We start from the raw sequence: 20,303 nt of genomic DNA, 5'->3' as shown, positions 1-20,303 counted from the left end.
TTTCCTCCAAACTTGAACTACCTCCAACTCTGTTAACCAGGTCCATGCTCTATCACCAGCTCTTGATGGAATATTTGAGAAAGCTCTCTAGCTAGTATCCCTGCTTCTTGCCTGTCTTCTACTTGTTTCTCCATGCTACCACTAGAAGTGTCTCTCGTACAATCTTAACCCCTCATTGTGGCCTATAAGATCTGGCTCCTGCTAATGTCTATTTGTCCAGGAACTGTGCTAAGAATTTTACTTGAATTAACCCATTTAATCCTATGAGCTACATACTTTAAAAAATTTTTACATCTTTATTGGAGTATAATTGCTTTACAATGTTCCTCTAGTTTCTGCTGTATAACGAAGTGAATCAGCTATACATATACATATATCCCAATATCCCCTCCCTCTTGAGCCTCCCTCCCCTCCCTATCCCACCCCTATAGGTGGTCACAAAGCACAGACCTGATCTCCCTGTGCTATGCAGCTGCTTCCCACTAGCTATCTATTTTACATTTGGTAGTGTATATATGTCCATGCCACTCTCTCACTTCGTCCCAGCTTACCCTTCCCCCTCCCCATGTCCTCAAGTCCATTCTCTACTTCTGCATCTTTACTCCTGTCCTGCTCCTAGGTTCATCAGAACCTTTTTTTTTTTTAAGATTCCATATATATGTGTTAGCATATGGTATTTGTTTTTCTCTTTCTGACTTACTTCACTCTGTATGACAGACTCTAGGTCCATCCACATCACTACAAATAACTCAATTTTGTTTCCTTTTATGGCTGTAATATTCCATTGTATATATGTGCTACATTTTCTTTACACATTCATCTGTTGATGGACACTTAGGTTGCTTCCATGTCCTGGCTATTGTAAATAGTGCAGCAGTGAACAATGTGATACATGTCTCTTTTTGAATTATGGTTTTCTTAGGGTATATGCCCAGTAGTGGGATTGCTGGGTCATATGATAGTTCTATTTTTAGTTTTTTAAGGAACCTCCATACTGTTCTCCATAGTGGCTGTATCAGTTTACATTCCCACCAACAGTGCAAGAGGGTTCCCTTTTCTCCACACCCTCTCCAGCATTTATTGTTTGTAGATTTTTTTTGTGTGTGTGTGCGGTACGCGGGCCTCTCACTGTTGTGGCCGCTCCCATTGCGGAGCACAGACTCCGGACGTGCAGGCTCAGCAGCCATGGCTCACGGGCCCAGCTGCTCCGCAGCACGTGGAATCTTCCCGGACTGGGGCACGAACTCGTGTCCTCTGCATCGGCAGGCGGACTCTCAACCACTGCGCCACCTGGGAAGCTTCTGTTTGTAGATTTTTTGATGATGGCCATTCTGACCCGTGTGAGGTGATACCTCATTGTGATATCGATTTGCCTTTCTCTAGTGATTAGTGATGTTGAGCTTCCTTTCATGTGTTTGTTGGCCATCTGTATGTCTTCTTTGGTGAAATGTCTATTTAGGTCTTCCACCCATTTTTGGATTGGGTTGTTTGTTTTTCTGATACTGAGCTGCATGAGATGCTTGTATATATATATTTTTTAGCATCTTTATTGGAGTATAATTGCTTTACAATGGTGTGTTAGTTTCTGCTTTATAACAAAGTCAATCAGTTATACATATACATATGTTCCCATATCTCTTCCCTCTTGCATCTCCCTCCCTCCCACCCTCTCTATCCCACCCCGCTAGGTGGTCACAAAGCACCGATCTGATCTCCCTGTGCTATGCAGATGCTTCCCACTAGCTATCTATTTTACATTTGGTAGTGTATATATGTCCATGCCACTCTCTCACTTTGTCATAGCTTATCCTTCCTCCTCCCCATATCCTCAAGTCCATTCTCTAGTAGGTCTGTGTCTTTATTCCCATCTTACCCCTAGGTTATTCATGACGTTTTATTTTTTTCTTAGATTCCATATATATGTGTTAGCATATGGTATTTGTCTTTCTCTTTCTGACTTCACTCTGTATGACAGACTCTAGGTCCATCCACCTCACTACAAATAACTCAATTTCATTTCTTTTTTATGGCTGAGTAATATTCCATTGTATATATGTGCCACATCATCTTTATGCATTCATCCAATGATGGACACTTAGGTTGCTTCCAGGTCCTGGCTATTGTAAATAGAGCTGCAATGAACATTTTGGTACATGACTCTTTTTGAATTATGGTTTTCTCAGGGTTTATGCCCAGTAGTGGGATTACTGGGTCATATGGTAGTTCTATTTGTAGTTTTTTAAGGAACCTCCATACTGTTTACCATAGTGGCTGTATCAATTTACATTCCCACCAACAGTGCATGAGTGTTCCCTTTTCTCCACACACTCTCCAGCATTTATTGTTTCTAGATTTTTTGATGATGGCCATTCTGAGCGGTATGACATGATATCTCATTGTAGTTTTGATTTGCATTTCTCTAATGATTAATGATGTTGAGCATTCTTTCATGTGTTTGTTGGCAATGTGTATATCTTCTTTGGAGAAATGTCTATTTAGGTTTTCTGCCCATTTTTGGATTAGGTTGTTTTTTTTTTGTTGTTATTGAGCTGTATGAGCTGCTTGTAAATTTTGGAGATTAATCCTTTGTCAGTTGCTTCATTTGCAAGTAGTTTCTCCCATTCTTTGGGTTGTCTTTTGGTCTTGTTTATGGTTTCCTTTGCTGTGCAAAAGCTTTGAAGTTTCATGAGGTCCCATTTGTTTATTTTTGTTTTTATTTCCATTTTTCTAGGAGGTGGGTCAAAAAGGATCTTGCTGTGATTTATGTCATAGAATGTTCTGCCTATGTTTTCCTCTAAGAGTTTGATAGTTTCTGGCCTTACATGTAGGTCTTTAATCGATTTTGAGCTTATTTTTGTGTATGGTGTTACAGAGTGTTCTAATCTCATAGTTTTAGATGTAGCTGTCCAGTTTTCCCAGCACCACTTATTGAAGAGGCTGTCCTTTCTCCACTGTACATTCCTGCCTCCTTTATCAAAGTTAAGGTGACCATATGTGTGAGGGTTTTTCTCTGGGCTTTCTATCCTGTTCCACTGATCTATATTTCTGTTTTCATGCCAGTACCATACTGTCTTGATAACTGTAGCTTTGTAGTATAGTCTGAAGTCAGGGAGCCTGATTCCTCCAGCTCCGTTTTTCGCTCTCAAGATTGCTTTGGCTATTTGGGGTCTTTTGTGTTTCCATACAAATTGTGACATTTTTCTTCTAGTTCTGTGAAAAATGCCAGTGGTAGTTTGATAGGGATTGCATTGAATCTGTAGATTGCTTTGGGTAGTAGAGTCATTTTCACAATGTTGATTCTTCCAATCCAAGAACATGGTGTATCTCTCCATCTATTTGTATCATTTTTAATTTCTTTCATTAGTGTCTTATAATTTTCTGCATATAGGTCTTTTGTCTCCTTAGGTAGGTTTATTCCTAGATATTTTATTCTTTTTGTTGCAGTGGTAAATGGGAGTGTTTTCTTAATTTCACTTTCAGATTTTTCATCATTAGTGTATAGGAGATTTCTGTGCATTAATTTTGTATCCTGCTACTTTACTAAATTCATTGATTAGCTCTAGTAGTTTTCTGGTAGCATCTTTAGGATTCTCTATGTATAGTATCATGTCATCTGCAAACAGTGACAGCTTTACTTCTTCTTTTCTGATTTGGATTCCTTTTATTTCATTTTCTTCTCTGTTTGCTGTGGCTAAAACTTCCAAAACTATGTTGAATAAGAGTGGTGTGAGTGGGCAATCTTTTCTTGTTCCTGATCTTAGAGGAAATGGTTTCAGTTTTTCACCATTCAGGACGATGTTGGCTGTGGGTTTGTCATATATGGCCAATATTATGTTGAGGAAAGTTCCCTCTATGCCTACTTTCTGCAGAATTTTTATCATAAATGGGTGTTGAATTTTGTCAAAAGCTTTCTCTGCATCTATTGAGATGATCATATGGTTTTTCTCCTTCAATTTGTTAATATGGTATATCACGGTGATTGATTTGTGTATATTTAAGAATCCTTGCATTCCTGGAATAAATCCCACTTGATCATGGTGTAGGATCCATTTAATGTGCTGTTGGATTCTGTTTGCTACTGTTTTGTTGAGGATTTTTGTATCTATGTTCATCAGTGATATTGACCTGTAGATTTCTTTCTTTGTGACATCTTTGTCTGGTTTTGGTATCAGGGTGATGGTGGCCTCGTAGAATGAGTTTGGGAGTGTTCCTTCCTCTGAAATTGTTTGGAAGAGTTTGAGAAGGATGGGTGTTAGCTCTTCTCTAAATGTTTGATAGAATTCACCTGTGAAGCCATCTGGTCCTGGGCTTTTGTTTGTTGGAAGATTTTTAATCACAGTTTCAATTTCAGTGCTTGTGATTGGTCTATTCATATTTTCTATTTCTTCCTGATTCAGTCTTGGCAGGTTGTGCATTTCTAAGAATTTGTCCATTTCTTCCAGGTTGTCCATTTTATTGGCATAGAGTTGCTTGTAGTAATCTCTCATGATCTTTTGTATTTTGTAGTGTCAGTTGTTCCTTCTTTTTCATTTCTAATTCTGTTGATTTTTGAGTCTTCTCCCTTTTTTTCTTGATGAGTCTGGCTAATGGTTTATCAATTTTGTTTATCTTCTCAAAGAACCAGCTTTTAGTTTTATTGATCTTTGCTATCGTTTCCTTCATTTCTTTTTCATTTATTTCTGATCTGATCTTTATGATTTCTTTCCTTCTGCTAACTTTGGGGGTTTTTTGTTCTTCTTTCTAATTGCTTTAGGTGCAAGGTTAGTTTGTTTATTCGAGATGTTTCCTGTTTCTTAAGGTAGGATTGTATTGCTATAAACTTCCTTCTTAGAACTGCTTTTGCTGTATCCCATAGGTTTTGGGTCATCGTGTCTCCATTGTCATTTGTTTCTAGGTATTTTTTGATTTCCTCTTTGATTTCTTCAGTGATCACTTTGTTATTAAGTAGTGTATTGTTTAGCCTCCATGTGTTTGTATTTTTTTACAGATCTTTTCCTGTAATTGATATCTAGTCTCATAGCATTGTGGTCGGAAAAGATACTTGATACAATTTCAATTTTCTTAAATTTACCAAGGCTTGATTTGTGACTCAAAATATGATCTATCCTGGAGAATGTTCCATGAGCACTTGAGAAGAAAGTGTATTCTGTTGTTTTTGGATGGAATGTCCTATAAATATCAATTAAGCCCATCTTGTTTAATGTATCATTTAAAGCTTGTGTTTCCTTATTTATTTTCATTTTGGATGGTCTGTCCATTGGTGAAAGTGGGCTGTTAAAGTCCTCTACTATGCATGTGTTACTGTCGATTTCCCCTTTTATGGCTGTTAGTATTTGCCTTATGTATTGATTTGCTCCTATGTTGGGTGCATAAATATTTACAATTGTTATATCTTCTTCTTGGATCAATCCCTTGATCATTATGTAGTGTCCTTCTCTGTCTCTTGTAATAGTCTTTATTTTAAAGTCTATTTTGTCTGATATGAGAATTGCTACTCCAGCTTTCTTTTGATTTCCATTTGCATTGAATATTGTTTTCCATTCCCTCACTTTCAGTCTGTATGTGTCCCTAGGTCTGAAGTGGGTCTCTTGTAGACAGCATATATATGGGTCTTGTTTTTGTATTCATTCAGTCAGTCTGTGTCTTTTGGTGGGAGCATTTAATCCATTTACATTTAAGGTAATTATTGATATGTATGTTCCTATTCCCATTTTCTTAATTGTTTTGGGTTTGTTATTGTAGGTCTTTTTCTGCTCTTGTTTTTCTTGCCTAGAGAAGTTCCTTTAGCATTTGTTGTAAAGCTGGTTTGGTGGTTCTGAACTCTGTCAGCTTTTGCTTGTCTGTAAAGGTTTTAATTTCTCCATCAAATCTTAATGAAATCCTTGCTGGGTAGAGTAATCTTGGTTGTAGGTTTTTCTCCTTCATCACTTTAAATATGTCCTGCCACTCCCTTCTGGCTTGCAGAGTTTCTGCTGAAAGATCAGCTGTTAACCTTATGGGGATTCCCTTGTGTGTTATTTGTTGTTTTTCCCTTGTTGCTTTTAATATGTTTTCTTTGTATTTAATTTTTGATAGTTTGATTAATATGTGTCTTGGCGTGTTTCTCCTTGGATTTATCCTGTATGGGACTCTCTGTGCTACCTGGACTTGATTAACTATTTCCTTTCCCATATTAGGGAAGTTTTCAACTATAATCTCCTCAAATATTTTCTCAGTCCCTTTCTTTTTCTCTTCTTCTTCTGGGACCCCTATAATTCGAATGTTGGTGCGTTTAATGTTGTCCCAGAGGTCTCTGAGACTGTCCTCTGTCCTTTTCATTTTTTTTTCTTTATTCTGCTCTGCAGTAGTTATTTCCAATATTTTATCTTCCAGGTCACTTATCCATTCCTCCACCTCAGTTATTCTGCTATTGATCCCTTCTAGAGTATTTAAAATTTCATTTATTGTGTTGTTCATCGTTGCTTGTTTCCTCTTTAGTTCTTCTTGGTCCTTGTTAAATTTTTCTTGCATTTTCTCTATTCTATTTCCAAGATTTTGGATCATCTTTACTATCATTCTGAATTCTTTTTCAGGTAGACTGCCTATTTCCTCTTCATTTGTTAGGTCTGGTGGGTTTTTATCTTGCTCCTTCATCTGCTGTGTGTTTTTCTGTCTTCTCATTTTGCTTATCTTACTGTGTTTGGGGTATCCTTTTTGCAGCCTGCAGGTTCGTAGTACCTGTTGTTTTTGGTGTCTGTCCCCAGTGGCTAAAGTTGGTTCAGTGGGTTGTGTGGGCTTCCTGGTGGAGGGGACTAGTGCCTATGATCTGGTGGATTAGGCTGGATCTTGTCTTTCTGGTGGGCAGGTCCACGTCTGGTGGTGTGTTTTGGGGTGTCTGTGGCCTTATTATGATTTTAGGCAGCCTCTCTGCTAATGGGTGGGGTTGTGTTCCTGTCTTGCTAGTTGTTTGGCATAGGGTGTCCAGCACTGTAGCTTGCTGGTTGTTGAGTGAAGTTCGGTGTTGGTGTTGAGATGGAGATCTCTGGGAGGTTTTCACTGTTTGATATTACGTGGAGCTGGGAGGTCTCTTGTTCCAGTGTCCTGAAGTTGGCTCTCCCACATCAGAGGGACAGCACTGACTCCTGGCTGCAGCACCAAGAGCCTTCCATCCACATGGCTCAGAATAAAAGGGAGAAAATGTAGAAAAGAAAGAAAGAAAGAAAGAGGATAAAATAAAGATAAAATAAAATAAAGTTATTAAAATAAAAAATTATTAGTAAGAAAAAAAAATTTTTTTAAGTAAAAAAATGCAGACGGATAGAACCCTAGGATAAATCGTGAAAGCAACGCTATACAGACAAAATCTCACACTGAAGCATACACACAGACACTCACAAAAAGAGGAAAAGGGGAGAAAATAATATATCTTGCTCTCAAAGTCCACCTCCTCAACTTGGGATGATTCGTTGTCTATTCAGCTATTCCACAGATGCAGGTACATTAAGTTGATTGTGGAGCTTTAATCCGCTGCTCCTGAGGCTGCTGGGAGAGATTTCCCTTTCTTTTTTTTGTTTGCACAGCTCCTGGGGTTCAGCTTTGGATTTGGCCCCGCCTCTGCGTATAGGTCGCCTGAGGGCATCTGTTCTTCGCTCAGACAGGACGGGGTTAAAGGAGCCTCTGATTCAGGGGCTCTGGCTCACTCCGGCCAGGGGGAGGGAGGGGCATGGATGTGAGGCGAGCCTGCGGTGGCAGGGGTCAGTGTGAGGCGCGCCGTGCGTTCTGCCGGGGAAGTTGTCCCTGGATCCCGGGACCCTGGCAGTGGCGGGCTGCACAGGCTCCCGGGAGGGAGTATGCGGATAGTGACCTGTGATCGCACACAGGCTTCTTGGTGGCGGCAGTAGCAGCCTTAGCGTCTCATGCCCGTCTGTGGGGTCTGCGCTGATAGCCGTGGCTAGCTCCCGTCTCTGGAGCTCCTTTAAGCCGCGCTCTTAATGCCCTCTCCTCGTGCACCAGGAAACAAAGAGGGAAGAAAAACTCTCTTGCCTCTTTGGCAGGTCCAGATTTTTTCCCAGACTCCCTCCCGGCTAGTCGTGGCGCACTAACCCCCTGCAGGCTGTGTTCATGCCGCCAACCCCAGTCCTCTCCCTGCGCTCCGACGGAAGCCTGAGCCTCAGCTCCCAGCCCCGCCCGTCCCGGCGGGTGAGCAGACAAGCCTCTCGGGCTGGTGAGTGCTGTTTGGCGCCAATCCTCTGTGCGGGAATCTCTCTGCTTTGCCCTTGGCACCCCTGTTGCTGCGCTCTCCTCCGTGGCTCCGAAGCTTCCCCCCTCCGCCACCCGCAGTCTCCGCCAGCGAAGGGGCTTCTAGTGTGTGGAAACCTTTCCTCCTTCACGGCTCCCTCCCACTGGTGCAGGTCCCGTCCCTATTCTTTTGTCTCTGTTTTTTCTTTTTCCTTTTGCCCTACCCAGGTACGTGGGTAGTGTCTGAGGTCTTCTGCCAGCGTTCAGTGGGTGTTCTGTAGGGGTTGTTCCACGTGTAGATGTATTTCTGATGTATCTGTGGGGAGGAAGGTGATCTCCACGTCTTACTCTTCCGCCATCTTCCCCTCCCCCCCGCTTGTATATTTTGGAGATTAATCCTTTGTCAGTTGCCTCGTTGGCAAATATTTTCTTCCATTCTGAGGGTTGTCTTTTCATCTTGTTTATGGTTTCCTTTGCTGTGCAAAAGCTTTTCTTTAAGTTCCACTTGTTTATTTTTGTTTTTATTTCCATTTCTCTAGGAGGTGGGTCAAAAAGGATCTTGCTGTCATTTATGTCATAGAGTGTTCTGCCTATGTTTTCCTCTAAGAGTTCTATAGTGTCTGGCCTGACATTTAGGTCTTTAATTCATTTTGAGTTTATTTTTGTGTATGGTGTTAGGAAGTGTTCTAATTTCATTCTTTTACATGTAGCTGTCCAGTTTTCCCAGCACCATTTATTGAAGAGGCTGTCTTTTCTCCATTGTATATTCTTGTCTCCTTTGTCAAAGATAAGGTGACCATAGGTGCGTGGGTTTATCTCTGGGCTTTCTATCCTGTTCCATTGATCTATATTTCTGTTTTTGTGCCAGTACCACACTGTCTTGATTACTGTAGTATAGTCTGAAGTCAGGGAGCCTGATTCCTCCAGCTCCGTTTTTCTTTCTCAAGATTGCTTTAGCTAATCGGGGTCTTTTGTGTTTCCATACTAGCTCCCTTCAGGCTGTCTTCACATAGCCAACCCTGGTCCTCTCCCTGGGGCCTGACCTCCAAAGCCCGAGCCTCAGCTCCCAGCCCCCGCCCACCCCAGCAGGTGAGCAGACAAGCGTCTGAGACTGGTGAGTGCTGGTTGGCACCGATCCTCTGTGTGGGAATCTCTCCACTTTGTCCTCCGCACCTGTTGCTGCACTCTTCTCTGTAGCTCTGAAGCTCCCCATCCCTGCCAGTAAGGGGGCTTCCTAGTGCGTGGAAACTTTTCCTCCTTCACAGCTCCCTCCCAGAGGTGCAGGATCCATCCCTATTCTTTTGTCTCTTTTTCTTTTTTCTTTTGCCCTACCTATGTACCTGGGGATTTTCTTGCCTTTTTGGAAGTCTGAGGTCTTCTGCCAGCATTCAGTAGGTGTTCTATAGGAGCTGTTCCACATGTAGATGTATTTTTGATGTGTTTGTGGGGAGGAAGGTGATCTCCACGTCTTACTCCTCTGCCATCTTGAAGTTCTCCTGAGCTACATACTTTTAATATCCTCACTTGCAGTAGATACTGTTGACCACCCACCCAGATCCCTTCTACAGGACTGGTGCACCCGCAGCCCAGCTGCTGCAGGTGTTGGCTAACAGCTCAGACTTCCACCTTACTTGGAGGATTGCCTTTGACTGAGGAGAGGCACCCAGCCAGCCCTCCAACTCCTCCTTCCCACACCACAGGTAGTCAAGGACTGCCTGATATGGGAACATAATAGCCCAGCCCCTCAACTCTGGGCAGGACAACCCTGTGGTCCATCCATACTGCAGAGTGCCCTGCTGGGTCAGGCTGAGGCTGAACTTCTGAAAACTCTTTTTCCCCTGCCAAATGCTGTTTTCTTTACTCCCTTATAAATATCTTCTAAGGGCACTTCCTCAATAAATACTTTCCCAAGAATTCCCATCTCAGGCATGGCTCCAGAGGAACTGATTTTACAGATGATGATGAAACTTGAGACAGAGAAGGGTAAAGCCTTTGCCTAAGGTCAAACAGAAAATGGAAAAGCTGAAGTTTAAAGCCAGGCAGTCTGGCTCCCAGCCTGCACTCTTCCCCACCAGTGTAATGACTACTTCTCCAACCTCCTTTCTGGCCACCTCCTTTCATAGGTGGCTGGGTTTTTGTTAAATTTGGCTTAAGTTTTAAAGAATGAGTTGATATATGGTTTGAACAAAACTTTTTACTACTGAAAGTAGAGACTGAATTATTGACCTTTGAAGAGTAAAGGGACATATTGCTCCTTCTGGCCACAAGGCAGTCCTATAGGGGAACCCCACTATGACCATAAAGTAAGTAATGCACAACCAGGGGGCACAACAGAGGCTGATAACCTAGCCCCCCAACCAGCCATGACGGTTTTAGGCCATCATAGGGAGAAACCAAGCCACATAAAAGAAGTCGAACCCATCCAAGGATAACTCCTTGGGGAGCTAGACTCAGAAGCAGCACACATGTGATCTACCACACTGTCCTCAGAAAGTTGTTCAGATATCTCATATCTGAATTAGGCTACGAAATTAATACTGGGAAATTGTGCCCGTGCAAACAGCCACCTGTGGGAATGCCAGCTGGGTTTATGTATGCTTGCAAGTACTCAGTTGGGCACTAAAGGAAATCAGGCCCTGAAATGGCCAAATTGGGGTCCTTTTGACACTCCAAAATGATTTTGAGTGTGAAGTTAAAGCCGGCAGTCTTCTGGATCTGTGCCTGCAACGTTTACCGGAAACAACAGTTGTAATATTTTTCTAAAATTAGATTAGGGGAAAATATTTGTAGGGCTAGCTCCATGGATCCTTTGGAGAAACATCCAAGTTGTTAAAATTTTAGAGAGCTCTTAAGCTATCGTACCTATTTTAATTGGTATGTAGATGTCCCAAAAGGTTTCAAAATTCCAAAATAGCCTCATTGAAAGATTTGTTGTAGAAGGCTAATGAAAGTAATGATATAAAAGGTACCTAAAACTTTAACTACTGTTTTCCTCCATCCTTCTTTGAGTACTCATTCTAGTAATCTTCTGAATTGCCTTTCCACTCTGAAGACACTATTAAATGGTTACCTTTAGAAATGGGACCACATGAGGCTGTAGGCAAGCCTCTTCATATCAAAGGCCAAACTGAGGGTCGTAGTTAAACCCAGGGAGGATCCTCAAAAGTGTTTGTAAGTGGATTCTCAAAATGGGAGGCCACCAGTCTGACTGGTGGAGCCTGACAGGAATTGGAGCCTGATAGGAATTGTTTTTTGGGGGAGGGGCACTTCTCCCCCAAGCTGAGGGAAAGTAAAATATTCTAACATAGATGAATGGGTGTGTCAGTCCTTTGATATCATTGAGGTGGCCATCCAATTCTTTGAGGAAAAAAAACTGTCCTTGTTTTACAAGTTTAGTCTTTACAGGACCAGAGGTGTGGATCCAGAAATAATCCAAAGCCTACCAATCCTTTTACCACTACCCAAACCTCCCCTATTTTATCAAAAGAGGCTTGTAAGTATTGAGGGAAAAAAATTGTTTTCTGGCCTTATGGGAACAAAGTCATCCTAGAAGGAACTTGCCTTTCTCCTTCTATGCCTTTGAGATGCAAATGTTTTACTTATCTTTTCCAGGAACGCTTATTTCTGCTGTTTTTAAAATGCAAATTCCAGGAAAGGGGGTAGGTAATTTGGAACTTATCAAGGACAAATAGAAATCTTAAGTGTCTTTTCCATAAATATTAGTAAAAAGTGTTTAGCCAGGGCCTCCCTGGTGGCGCAGTGGTTGAGAGTCCGCCTGCCGATGCAGGGGATACGGGTTCGTGCCCCGGTCTGGGAGGATCCCATATGCCGCGGAGCGGCTGGGCCCGTGAGCCATGGCCGCTGGGCCTGCGCATCCGGAGCCTGTGCTCCGCAACGGGAGAGGCCACAACAGTGAGAGGCCCGCATACCGCAAAAAAAAAAGAAAAAAAAAAAAAAAAAAGTGTTTAGCCATAGACAGGTGACCTTGATTTGTTCCATCTGCCGGAAACCCAATGTGAATCCAACCTCTTTTGTAACTGATCGATTTTATATTGTTGTACCTGATTCATGACTGAAATTTTGGAATGGGAACTATGAGGTCTCTGTGTTTGTGTGTTTGTACGTAGCTATATGTGTGTTGTAGATCTGTGTTGCAGATGTGTGGTATTGCCAAAATTAATTTGTAAAAGAGCTCTACTTAATTGGCTTAAAGGAAATTAAGTGTTTACAAAAATACTTGGAAATATAAAAGAAACTGGCCAGAATGAACTTCAGGTTCATGTGATCTGGAAAATGTTCAGTATTGAATTAATATCTGGTATTAAAGTTAGACTAAGATTGTTGGTTTAATACGGACACGTCTTTAGAAAAGATTTTGCAGCCAAGAGTGGGGCACGAAAGGATGGTCATGTCCCAGGTCTCGGGCGAGTCCCTGGAATGGCCACCAAGTGTGGGTTCTTGGCTTTGCACAGGAAAGAATTCAAGAGCGAGCCATGGTAAAGTGAAAGGTTTATTCAGGGAGATACACATTCCATAGACACAGTGTGGGCCATCTCAGAAGGCAAGAGGCCATGGGAGAAACACACTCCATAAACAGTGTGGGCATTCTTGGAAGGTGAGAGGTCCCAGGGTATATATAGGGCTGTCAGTTTTTATAGGGGTGGGTAATTTCATAGGCTAATGAATGGGAGGAGTATTCCAGCTGTTTTGGGGAAGAGGTGGGGACTTCCAGGAATTGGGCCACTGCCCACTTTTTTGACCTTTTATGGTTGGCCTTGGAGCTGTCATGGCACCTGCGGATGTGTCATTTAGCGTGCTGATGTGTTACAATGAGCGTATACTGAGGCTCCAGTCGACTAGTCTGCCATCTTGGACCTAGTTGGTTCTAACCAGTTTATGATGCGTCCTTGGGCTATGTCATTCTTTTAAAGGTTGTGCCCTGCCCCTTTCCTGTCTGAGTCATCAATATTAAATATAATACTTTTACTGTACCTAGGTTTACTAGAAATCAAATAAGACCTTATTACTGTTAAAGTTTGTCAGCAAGAAAAATAATGGTATGAAAACTTTTTAAGTAAATAAAATAGAGGTAAATGAGAAGAGCTTTAGGTAAACTCTTTAGGAATAACTGTTTTGGGAATGTCTACTTTAAGGATAATATCTCCATATTTTGGTAACCTGAAACAAAACTAAGTTAAACTACAAGAATTTCTTCACTATCTGGGTCATTACAAGTAGGATAAAATACTAGAACATTAATTGCTGGGCAGGCCTAAGTTTCCCTACTTTTGTCCTATGAGAAACTGAAGATGTTTATTAGATACATGTCTTGTATCACATTGAAGAAAGAAATTCTATAAGAAGGTGTATGTTTCTAGAGGTTATAAAATACGTTCATAATTGTCAATCAGGAAATGCTGGTATGACAGTTTATAATTACTTGCTTCTTGGTTTTCGCTAGAGATTAAGATTCTAAGGTTAAGAATTATAAGGGAGGGCTTCCCTGGTGGCGCAGTGGTTTAGAGTCCGCCTGCCGATGCAGGGGACACAGGTTTGTGACCCGGTCCGGGAGGATCCCACATGCCGTGGAGCAGCTGGGCCCATGAGCCATGGCCGCTGGGCCTGTGCGTCTGGAGCCTGTGCTCTGCAACGGGAGAGGCCACAGCAGTGAGAGGCCCATGTGCCGCAAAAAAAAAAAAAAAAAAAAAAAAAAAAAAAAAAAAAAGAATTATAAGGGAAACATTTCAGTATGCAAAGAAAGTAGGATGTGTGTTTTCAGCAAAAAAAAAGAGGAATGAAAATGCATTGTTAAAAAAGGTCATTTTGTCCTAGAGCTGGTTGTTTCTAAATGGATACATAAAGTTGTCAAATGTTTGTGCAAAGGGAACACTGAGAGTTTTGTACATCATCAGGATTGGCTTAGATACGATTGAACTTAATTAAGAAAGTGAATTTTAAAAGTAAAGTGGTACAAAACCTGAATTTGGTTCTCTAAAAGGACAAAGTTTTCTTAAAATATTGAACTGTTTTTGATAATAGATTGTGAGTTTCTTTAAGTGTTCTGCATTTGCCAGTGAGATCTTTTATTGTCACTTTAGTTAAGTGAATGGGTATTGTTTCACAGTGACCTGTGATTCTATTTGACCAAGCATTGTAAAACTTCTTGATATTTTTGACAAACTTCCTAAAGATAAAATCCTAAATGAAGCTCACTTGACCTCTAGCTGATTTTGAAGTTTTCCAAAGGGTCCCTAGAATACCTCAAAATATTTGTTTTCTCTCCATCTCAGAGAGAGGAATATTAAACTAATTAGGCTTATTTGGTCTGTTAAATTACATGGGAAGCATTGTCAAATAAGTGGTGATAAAACTTCTTAGATTGTATCCTATGGGTAAATGTTACCAACATACATATTCTAGAAATTATATGGAACTCCTAAAATTCTGGTAGGTCCTGGTAAAAATTATATCAGTCATAATTTTAGTAATTATCTTAAATTGTTGTGTGTCACAGCAGTAACCCAGTTTTCCAATTGCATTATAATCAGGTCTTTAACCTTGACTTTTTAAGTCTTTTGACATTTATAGGCAGTTATTGTACTCTTTTTGCAAAATGCTTCATCTTCAAGAAGATCCACAGAAAGTACTTTTTGACATGAACAGATTTCTGATAATTTTCACATCATACTGCTGAACTGGGTAAGAAATTAGAATTCTAATAAACTGGATGGCTTCATGTAACTGTTACCAGAAGATTAAGATCAAGGACTAGTCACATAGGAGTGGGTGAACAGACTATGGTTATAATTTTTGGGTTTTGTCTGAAATATTACTGGGTTTTAATCTGTTTTCCAGATATAAGGAAACCTTTAAAATATACCTCTGTAAGTAGAACTGAAACCTTATCTTTTCTCTCTACCAGATGCCTCCAGAATTTGGGAACTCTTAGGTTCCCAGCAGCTTTATCAGGCGTATAAGGAAGGCCACCTCCTAAAAGGTACGGGAACCTCACAGTATTTGGGGGACCTCGAGAAGAGAGGAATTCGCCTAAATCCATCACCCAAATCTATAGATATCACAGGTTGAATCTATGACATACCTTTGGTATGGGTTTCCTAGCCCTGAGGTTTTTAAAGTTCAATCTGAGATTCTTGATGAAAAGTTCCAGCACAGCCAATTTAAAAGTCTATGTGGTCAATTACCCCGACTTATTTTGCAAACAAATAAGTCTTAATTTGGCTATATTTGGTAGAAATGAGGGTACTTTTAGAGAGAAAAAGATTGTTTCAGTGAATACAGAATTCTAGTTTTGTTAATTGATGTCTGTATTTACTGGCAAAGACTCACTTCCCAGATAACTCCTTGTTAAGTTTAGTCATTAAAAAGACACTGTTTCTGAAGTTTATCACAGTAATCTAACTTTGGAAGAAGATCAAGATGCATCATGACCTGCAACCAGCTTACGCATACTGGAAAAGACATCAGATAAAGGACCCCTTTTGGCCACTTTGGAAGGGACCTTATCAGACCTCTACAACTGAATGAACTGCAACTCCAATTTCTGACACCTGACTTAGACTAAGACCAGCACTACCAGACCAGGATGAGAATATTACTTCAGAAGTAGACAGCTGACCCAAGATGCCAGAGCAGGTCTGTATACTGATTACTTTGACAATTGCACATACTTTTGCTAATGAGCCAAATGTATTTCTTGGGCTCAATCACATGCAAGTTTCAAAAATCAATCCAATTGCTGGGTTTGTGGCCATTTACCAGTACCCCCAGGTTGCCTTGGTGGATTTCTCCTCTCCAGAGCTCTAACTGGATGGTCCTTAGAAATTTTATTTCAAACGAAACTCTAGCACCATGCAAGCTAACATTGCCACCAATATCACTGATACCCTCTTACCTGGCCAATTAATGGTGCATGTTCTGAACCTGGCCATAATACTCCTTTTTTATTAGATGTTGAATACTGGGTAGCTCCTAACAGGACCCAATGGATTTACTGAACAAGTTTATGACCTTGGCTCTCCCCAGGTTGGTTAAGAAGATAAAAAACTGGTTTCCCTTGGGCTCAAGGTCACCTATGGCTACTGTGGAAACAGCCCCTGTCAATCTGTAATGTGAGTACTCTGGTTACTATCAGTTTTCCAAATGGCATGACCATTTAGCCATGATAATTGTTTACTCATCTTATGACCCATGAAGTGTCAGATTTCTGCTCTAAACAATCCTCTTCCTAGTTTAGGGGAAATACTAGGAAAATGGTTTTGTGCAGGAGGATTTTGGCTTAAATCTTTGCTAATGATATTGCTACTACTACCAATTTAGTTTGTGGAACTTATAAGTTGATACTTTCCTGCCTTTCATGCTGTGTCACCTACTCATACTAAGATAATGTCTAAATGACTTGAAACTATAGATCACATCTGTAGTTCTGTATAAAATAATGGACATACCCCACACACGTGAGGAAAATTGGCTTAAGTCTTACTGGACAACTTAGAATTGAATGTCAGTCCTTGCCAAACATCCTGCTAGTACAGCTCCCCTGAAAGGAGAGAATCGGGCCATTAAGACCAGGCATCAAGGGACAGGCAAGCAGCCACCCTGGTTTTGAGGGACCAAATATTTGATCACCTAACACTTTCTACTGAAAGATTATTTCACAATTTCCCCCCATTGATCATTAAAGTTCGTATTTTATGGCAAGACTAGAAAAACTTAAACTTTTCTCTGCCCTTTGGTGACCTCTCTCGCCACTACTATGCATTGTGTATCTGCATTATGCATCGGCCAAACCTGCCCATTGGCAGAAATACCTGCTCAACCATAAAGAGCAACACTCTCCTAGCATCAAAAAGACAACTCCTTAAAAGACAGTATTCCTTCTTGATCTTGTAAGGGGCCACGATGACGCTTAGCCTTGGATTGTGTAAACTGTCAATAACACGTCATCTAAGTGTATAGCCTTCTGTCTCAACAAACTTCTATAACTACCTGTGCCTGTGCGTTTACTTCACTTCTCAGAGCTTCTCAGAGATGCTCTTCCTGGGTTGTGATATCCAAATTTGGCTCGAATAACAGTTTCCATTTCTTAGGTTGACTGATTTTGTCAACATCTCATAGTGGCTTGCTTCCTCACTTATGTCAAAATGTTTCAAATACTACCTCCTCAGAGACCTTTCCTGACCCCAACTGACCTACCTAGCACAGCAACACTATTCCCAACTCCTTAGTTTTACTTCTAGCATTTAATATTTGAAATTATATTATGCATATTTATGTTTTGTCACTCACACTAACATGAAAATTCCCTGAGGGCAGGAATGTTTTGTAGCTCATTTACTGCTGTATCCTCAGTGCTTGGTAACGTACGTGGCACGGCGCAGGAAGGAGTGCTGTAACTGTTGATTGAGTGGAATGAATTCTCTTCTCAGAACTCGTGCAGGGCTTGTAGAAGTCTTCTTGCACGTTCTTAATCTAGAACTGTAGTTATTTAATGCTTATTCATCCCGCAAGCCTGTATGCTCTCAGAGGACAGGAATTATGGCTTATTAATTTAGGGGTACACAGGAGGCATTCAAATAATGGCACTACCTCTAAAACTCCAAATATCAACTGTAACTTGTCTTTCCATACAGGGACTACTATCAGGATTTCATATGAATAATAGTATTATTCAGAAGGAGGAAAATACATCACATTTAATTTATAATGCAGTCCTCTGCATGTAACGAGATACAGAAAATACAATTAAGTACTTATCTTTATTTTTAAAACAAAGCCATTTTCAAAATATAAAAAATAGACCTCTTCTCAAAGAACCATTTAAATATGGCTTTGAGAGCCACAGTATTTTATTTATAACAAATAGATGGTACTGCAAAAAGCATTCGTAGATGTTTACGTAAATAAAAATGTTAGTATCATTCTGGCACCCTTTTGGGGCAGGCCTTTATATTTATAGAAAAATTACCGTAACTCAAAAGTAAAATCAATAATGGCCTTTAGTGTAATTTGTATTTAAACCTGAATTTGAGCAACCAATGTAGATTGGTAACTTATTTGGGATCTGGACCCATATATCTGAAATCTGAAGTAGAAAGCTAAAGCTTCTCACTTCCATACAGTTTGTCAACAAACGTACCCCAGTCATTCTAGTATCTATATAAGGTGATCTATTAGCAACACCAGTAAGTGATTTATAGACAAATATGCTAAGTAAGGGCTGACACAGCTGGATCCTAGTTCAGATTTTATAAAAAGACACTAAGCACCTATGCTGAAAAATAATAATGTGATCCAAGATTACATTTTAAATTATGAAAGAGCTTCTGGGAAAAAAATTAGTGATGGAATGACAACAGATGTCAGGTACTTCTCAAATTAAGAGAAGTACATAACTGCATTCCAAATGAATTAAAACAAAAGCACATTTACAGTGGATTTTTTTCCCCACCAAACTTTCCCGTTTCAAAAATGGTCAGGATTTGGGCAACATCTTTCCCAGCAAACTCTTGAAAAAGCAATGACATCTTTTAAGAAGCCATTTTTTTTGCTATTGCACAGAGGTTGATTTTAAAGCCAATACAGACAAATGAGTTCAGAAAAAGGAGCAGTCTTCAAATCCATTCAGCAAGTGCTGCAAATCAGCTTCTACTTAGACAATGAAATGGAGAAAATCTGTGAAACTCTCCATTTGGTGTCAGTTTTACTGTTGTGTTTGCTGGCAACCATTTCAGGTAGAGGAAGCCAAGTCTCATATGTATGGGGAAAGCAAAAGCAGAAAAACAATGTGAAGGCTTAGCAGTTCTGTGACTTCTAATGATTATAGACTGAGTTCAATTATAAGCCATGTTGCTGTGCAGTATTCTTCTGAGTTTCATGTCTCAAATACAAAGGAGCACATGGCTGCCTTGGGCAGATATACTGGAATTATCTTCTTTTAGTTTACTTTTTCTTTTCTCTAAGGCCAAGTAAAAAATGTGAGGTATTTTCATATACCACAAAGGTAATACAGCAGGCTGGAGTCACTCTAATCAAATTGGGGGCAATTCCTTTGTAAAATCCACCGATGCCTTCTTTCCTTTAGAGAGAGAAAAAAAAGTATATATATACATATATACATATATACTTAATTTCCTACAGAGCTAGCCTGAAGATATAATCATAACCATCTTTCAAATGCCTTTAAATGTATGAACATGTAGGAGTATTAGCTGATCTAATGTAGGCATTAAACATCTCATAACTAATAAAAATGCTAGACAACGCTAAATATAGCACACAAAAATAAAAGTTTTTTAAGGACCATCCAGTTAGAGCTTTAGAGAGGAGAAATCCACCAAGGCAACCTGGGAGTACTGGTAATTGGCCACAAACCCAGCAATAAAACTTTATTTTCTTAATGCCTAGAATTGGAATAAAGCCTTGACACTTTTCACTTACATTCTCAATATATATATTTACTAAACTGAACTGAATTTGAACGTTTAAATACTCTGTTCTGGCCTTTTAGAATTAAAAAGAAACATGGGGATGTATACCTATAACAATTTAAACATTCCCACACTGAAGACATGCATGTCTTCCATACATGGAAACAAGTGTTTGCAAAAGTTCTGCTACCAGTAGCAGATGTGGGGCCTTTTTTCTTCTTTTTTTAAATTGGAGTATAATTGCTTTACAATGTTGTGTTAGTTTCTGCTATACAATGAAGTGAATCAGCTGTATGCATACATATACCCTTCCTTCTAGGACCTCCCACCCCATCCCACCCATCTACGTCATCACAGAGCAAGGAGCTGAGCTCCGTGAGCTATACAGCAGGTTCTTTTAAGGATGGTCCTTAGAAATTTTATTTCAAATAAAACTCTAGCACCATGCAAGCTAACATTGCCACCAATATCACTGATACCCTCTTACCTGGCCAATTAATGGCACATGTTTATCTTCTCAAAGAACCAACTTTCAGTTTTATCGATCTTTGCTATTGTTTGCTACATTCCTATTTCATTTGTTTCTGCTCTGATCTTTATGATTTCTTTCCTTCTACTAACTGGGTTTTCTTTGTTCTT

General features: G+C 40.2%; 1 protein-coding gene across 1 annotated transcript in view; it reads right to left on the bottom strand.

Moving 5' to 3' along the window:
• Window positions 1-17,912: 17,912 nt before the first annotated feature.
• The window catches only part of SLC25A32 (solute carrier family 25 member 32), a 44,972-nt gene continuing 42,581 nt past the window's right edge, over window positions 17,913-20,303 (bottom strand). Inside the window, exon 7 of the mRNA XM_082600888.1 lies at window positions 17,913-19,312. Coding sequence (XP_082457014.1) covers window positions 19,177-19,312 — 136 coding nt within the window. The 3' untranslated portion in view covers window positions 17,913-19,176. The remainder of the gene's footprint in view (window positions 19,313-20,303) is intronic.

The sequence above is a fragment of the Mesoplodon mirus genome, assembly GCF_964341445.2.
Source record: "Mesoplodon mirus genome assembly, chromosome: 16".
Lineage (NCBI taxonomy): Eukaryota > Metazoa > Chordata > Mammalia > Artiodactyla > Ziphiidae > Mesoplodon > Mesoplodon mirus.
Note: the sequence above shows the minus strand (reverse complement) of the source record. Positions and strands in the feature narration are given on the sequence as shown.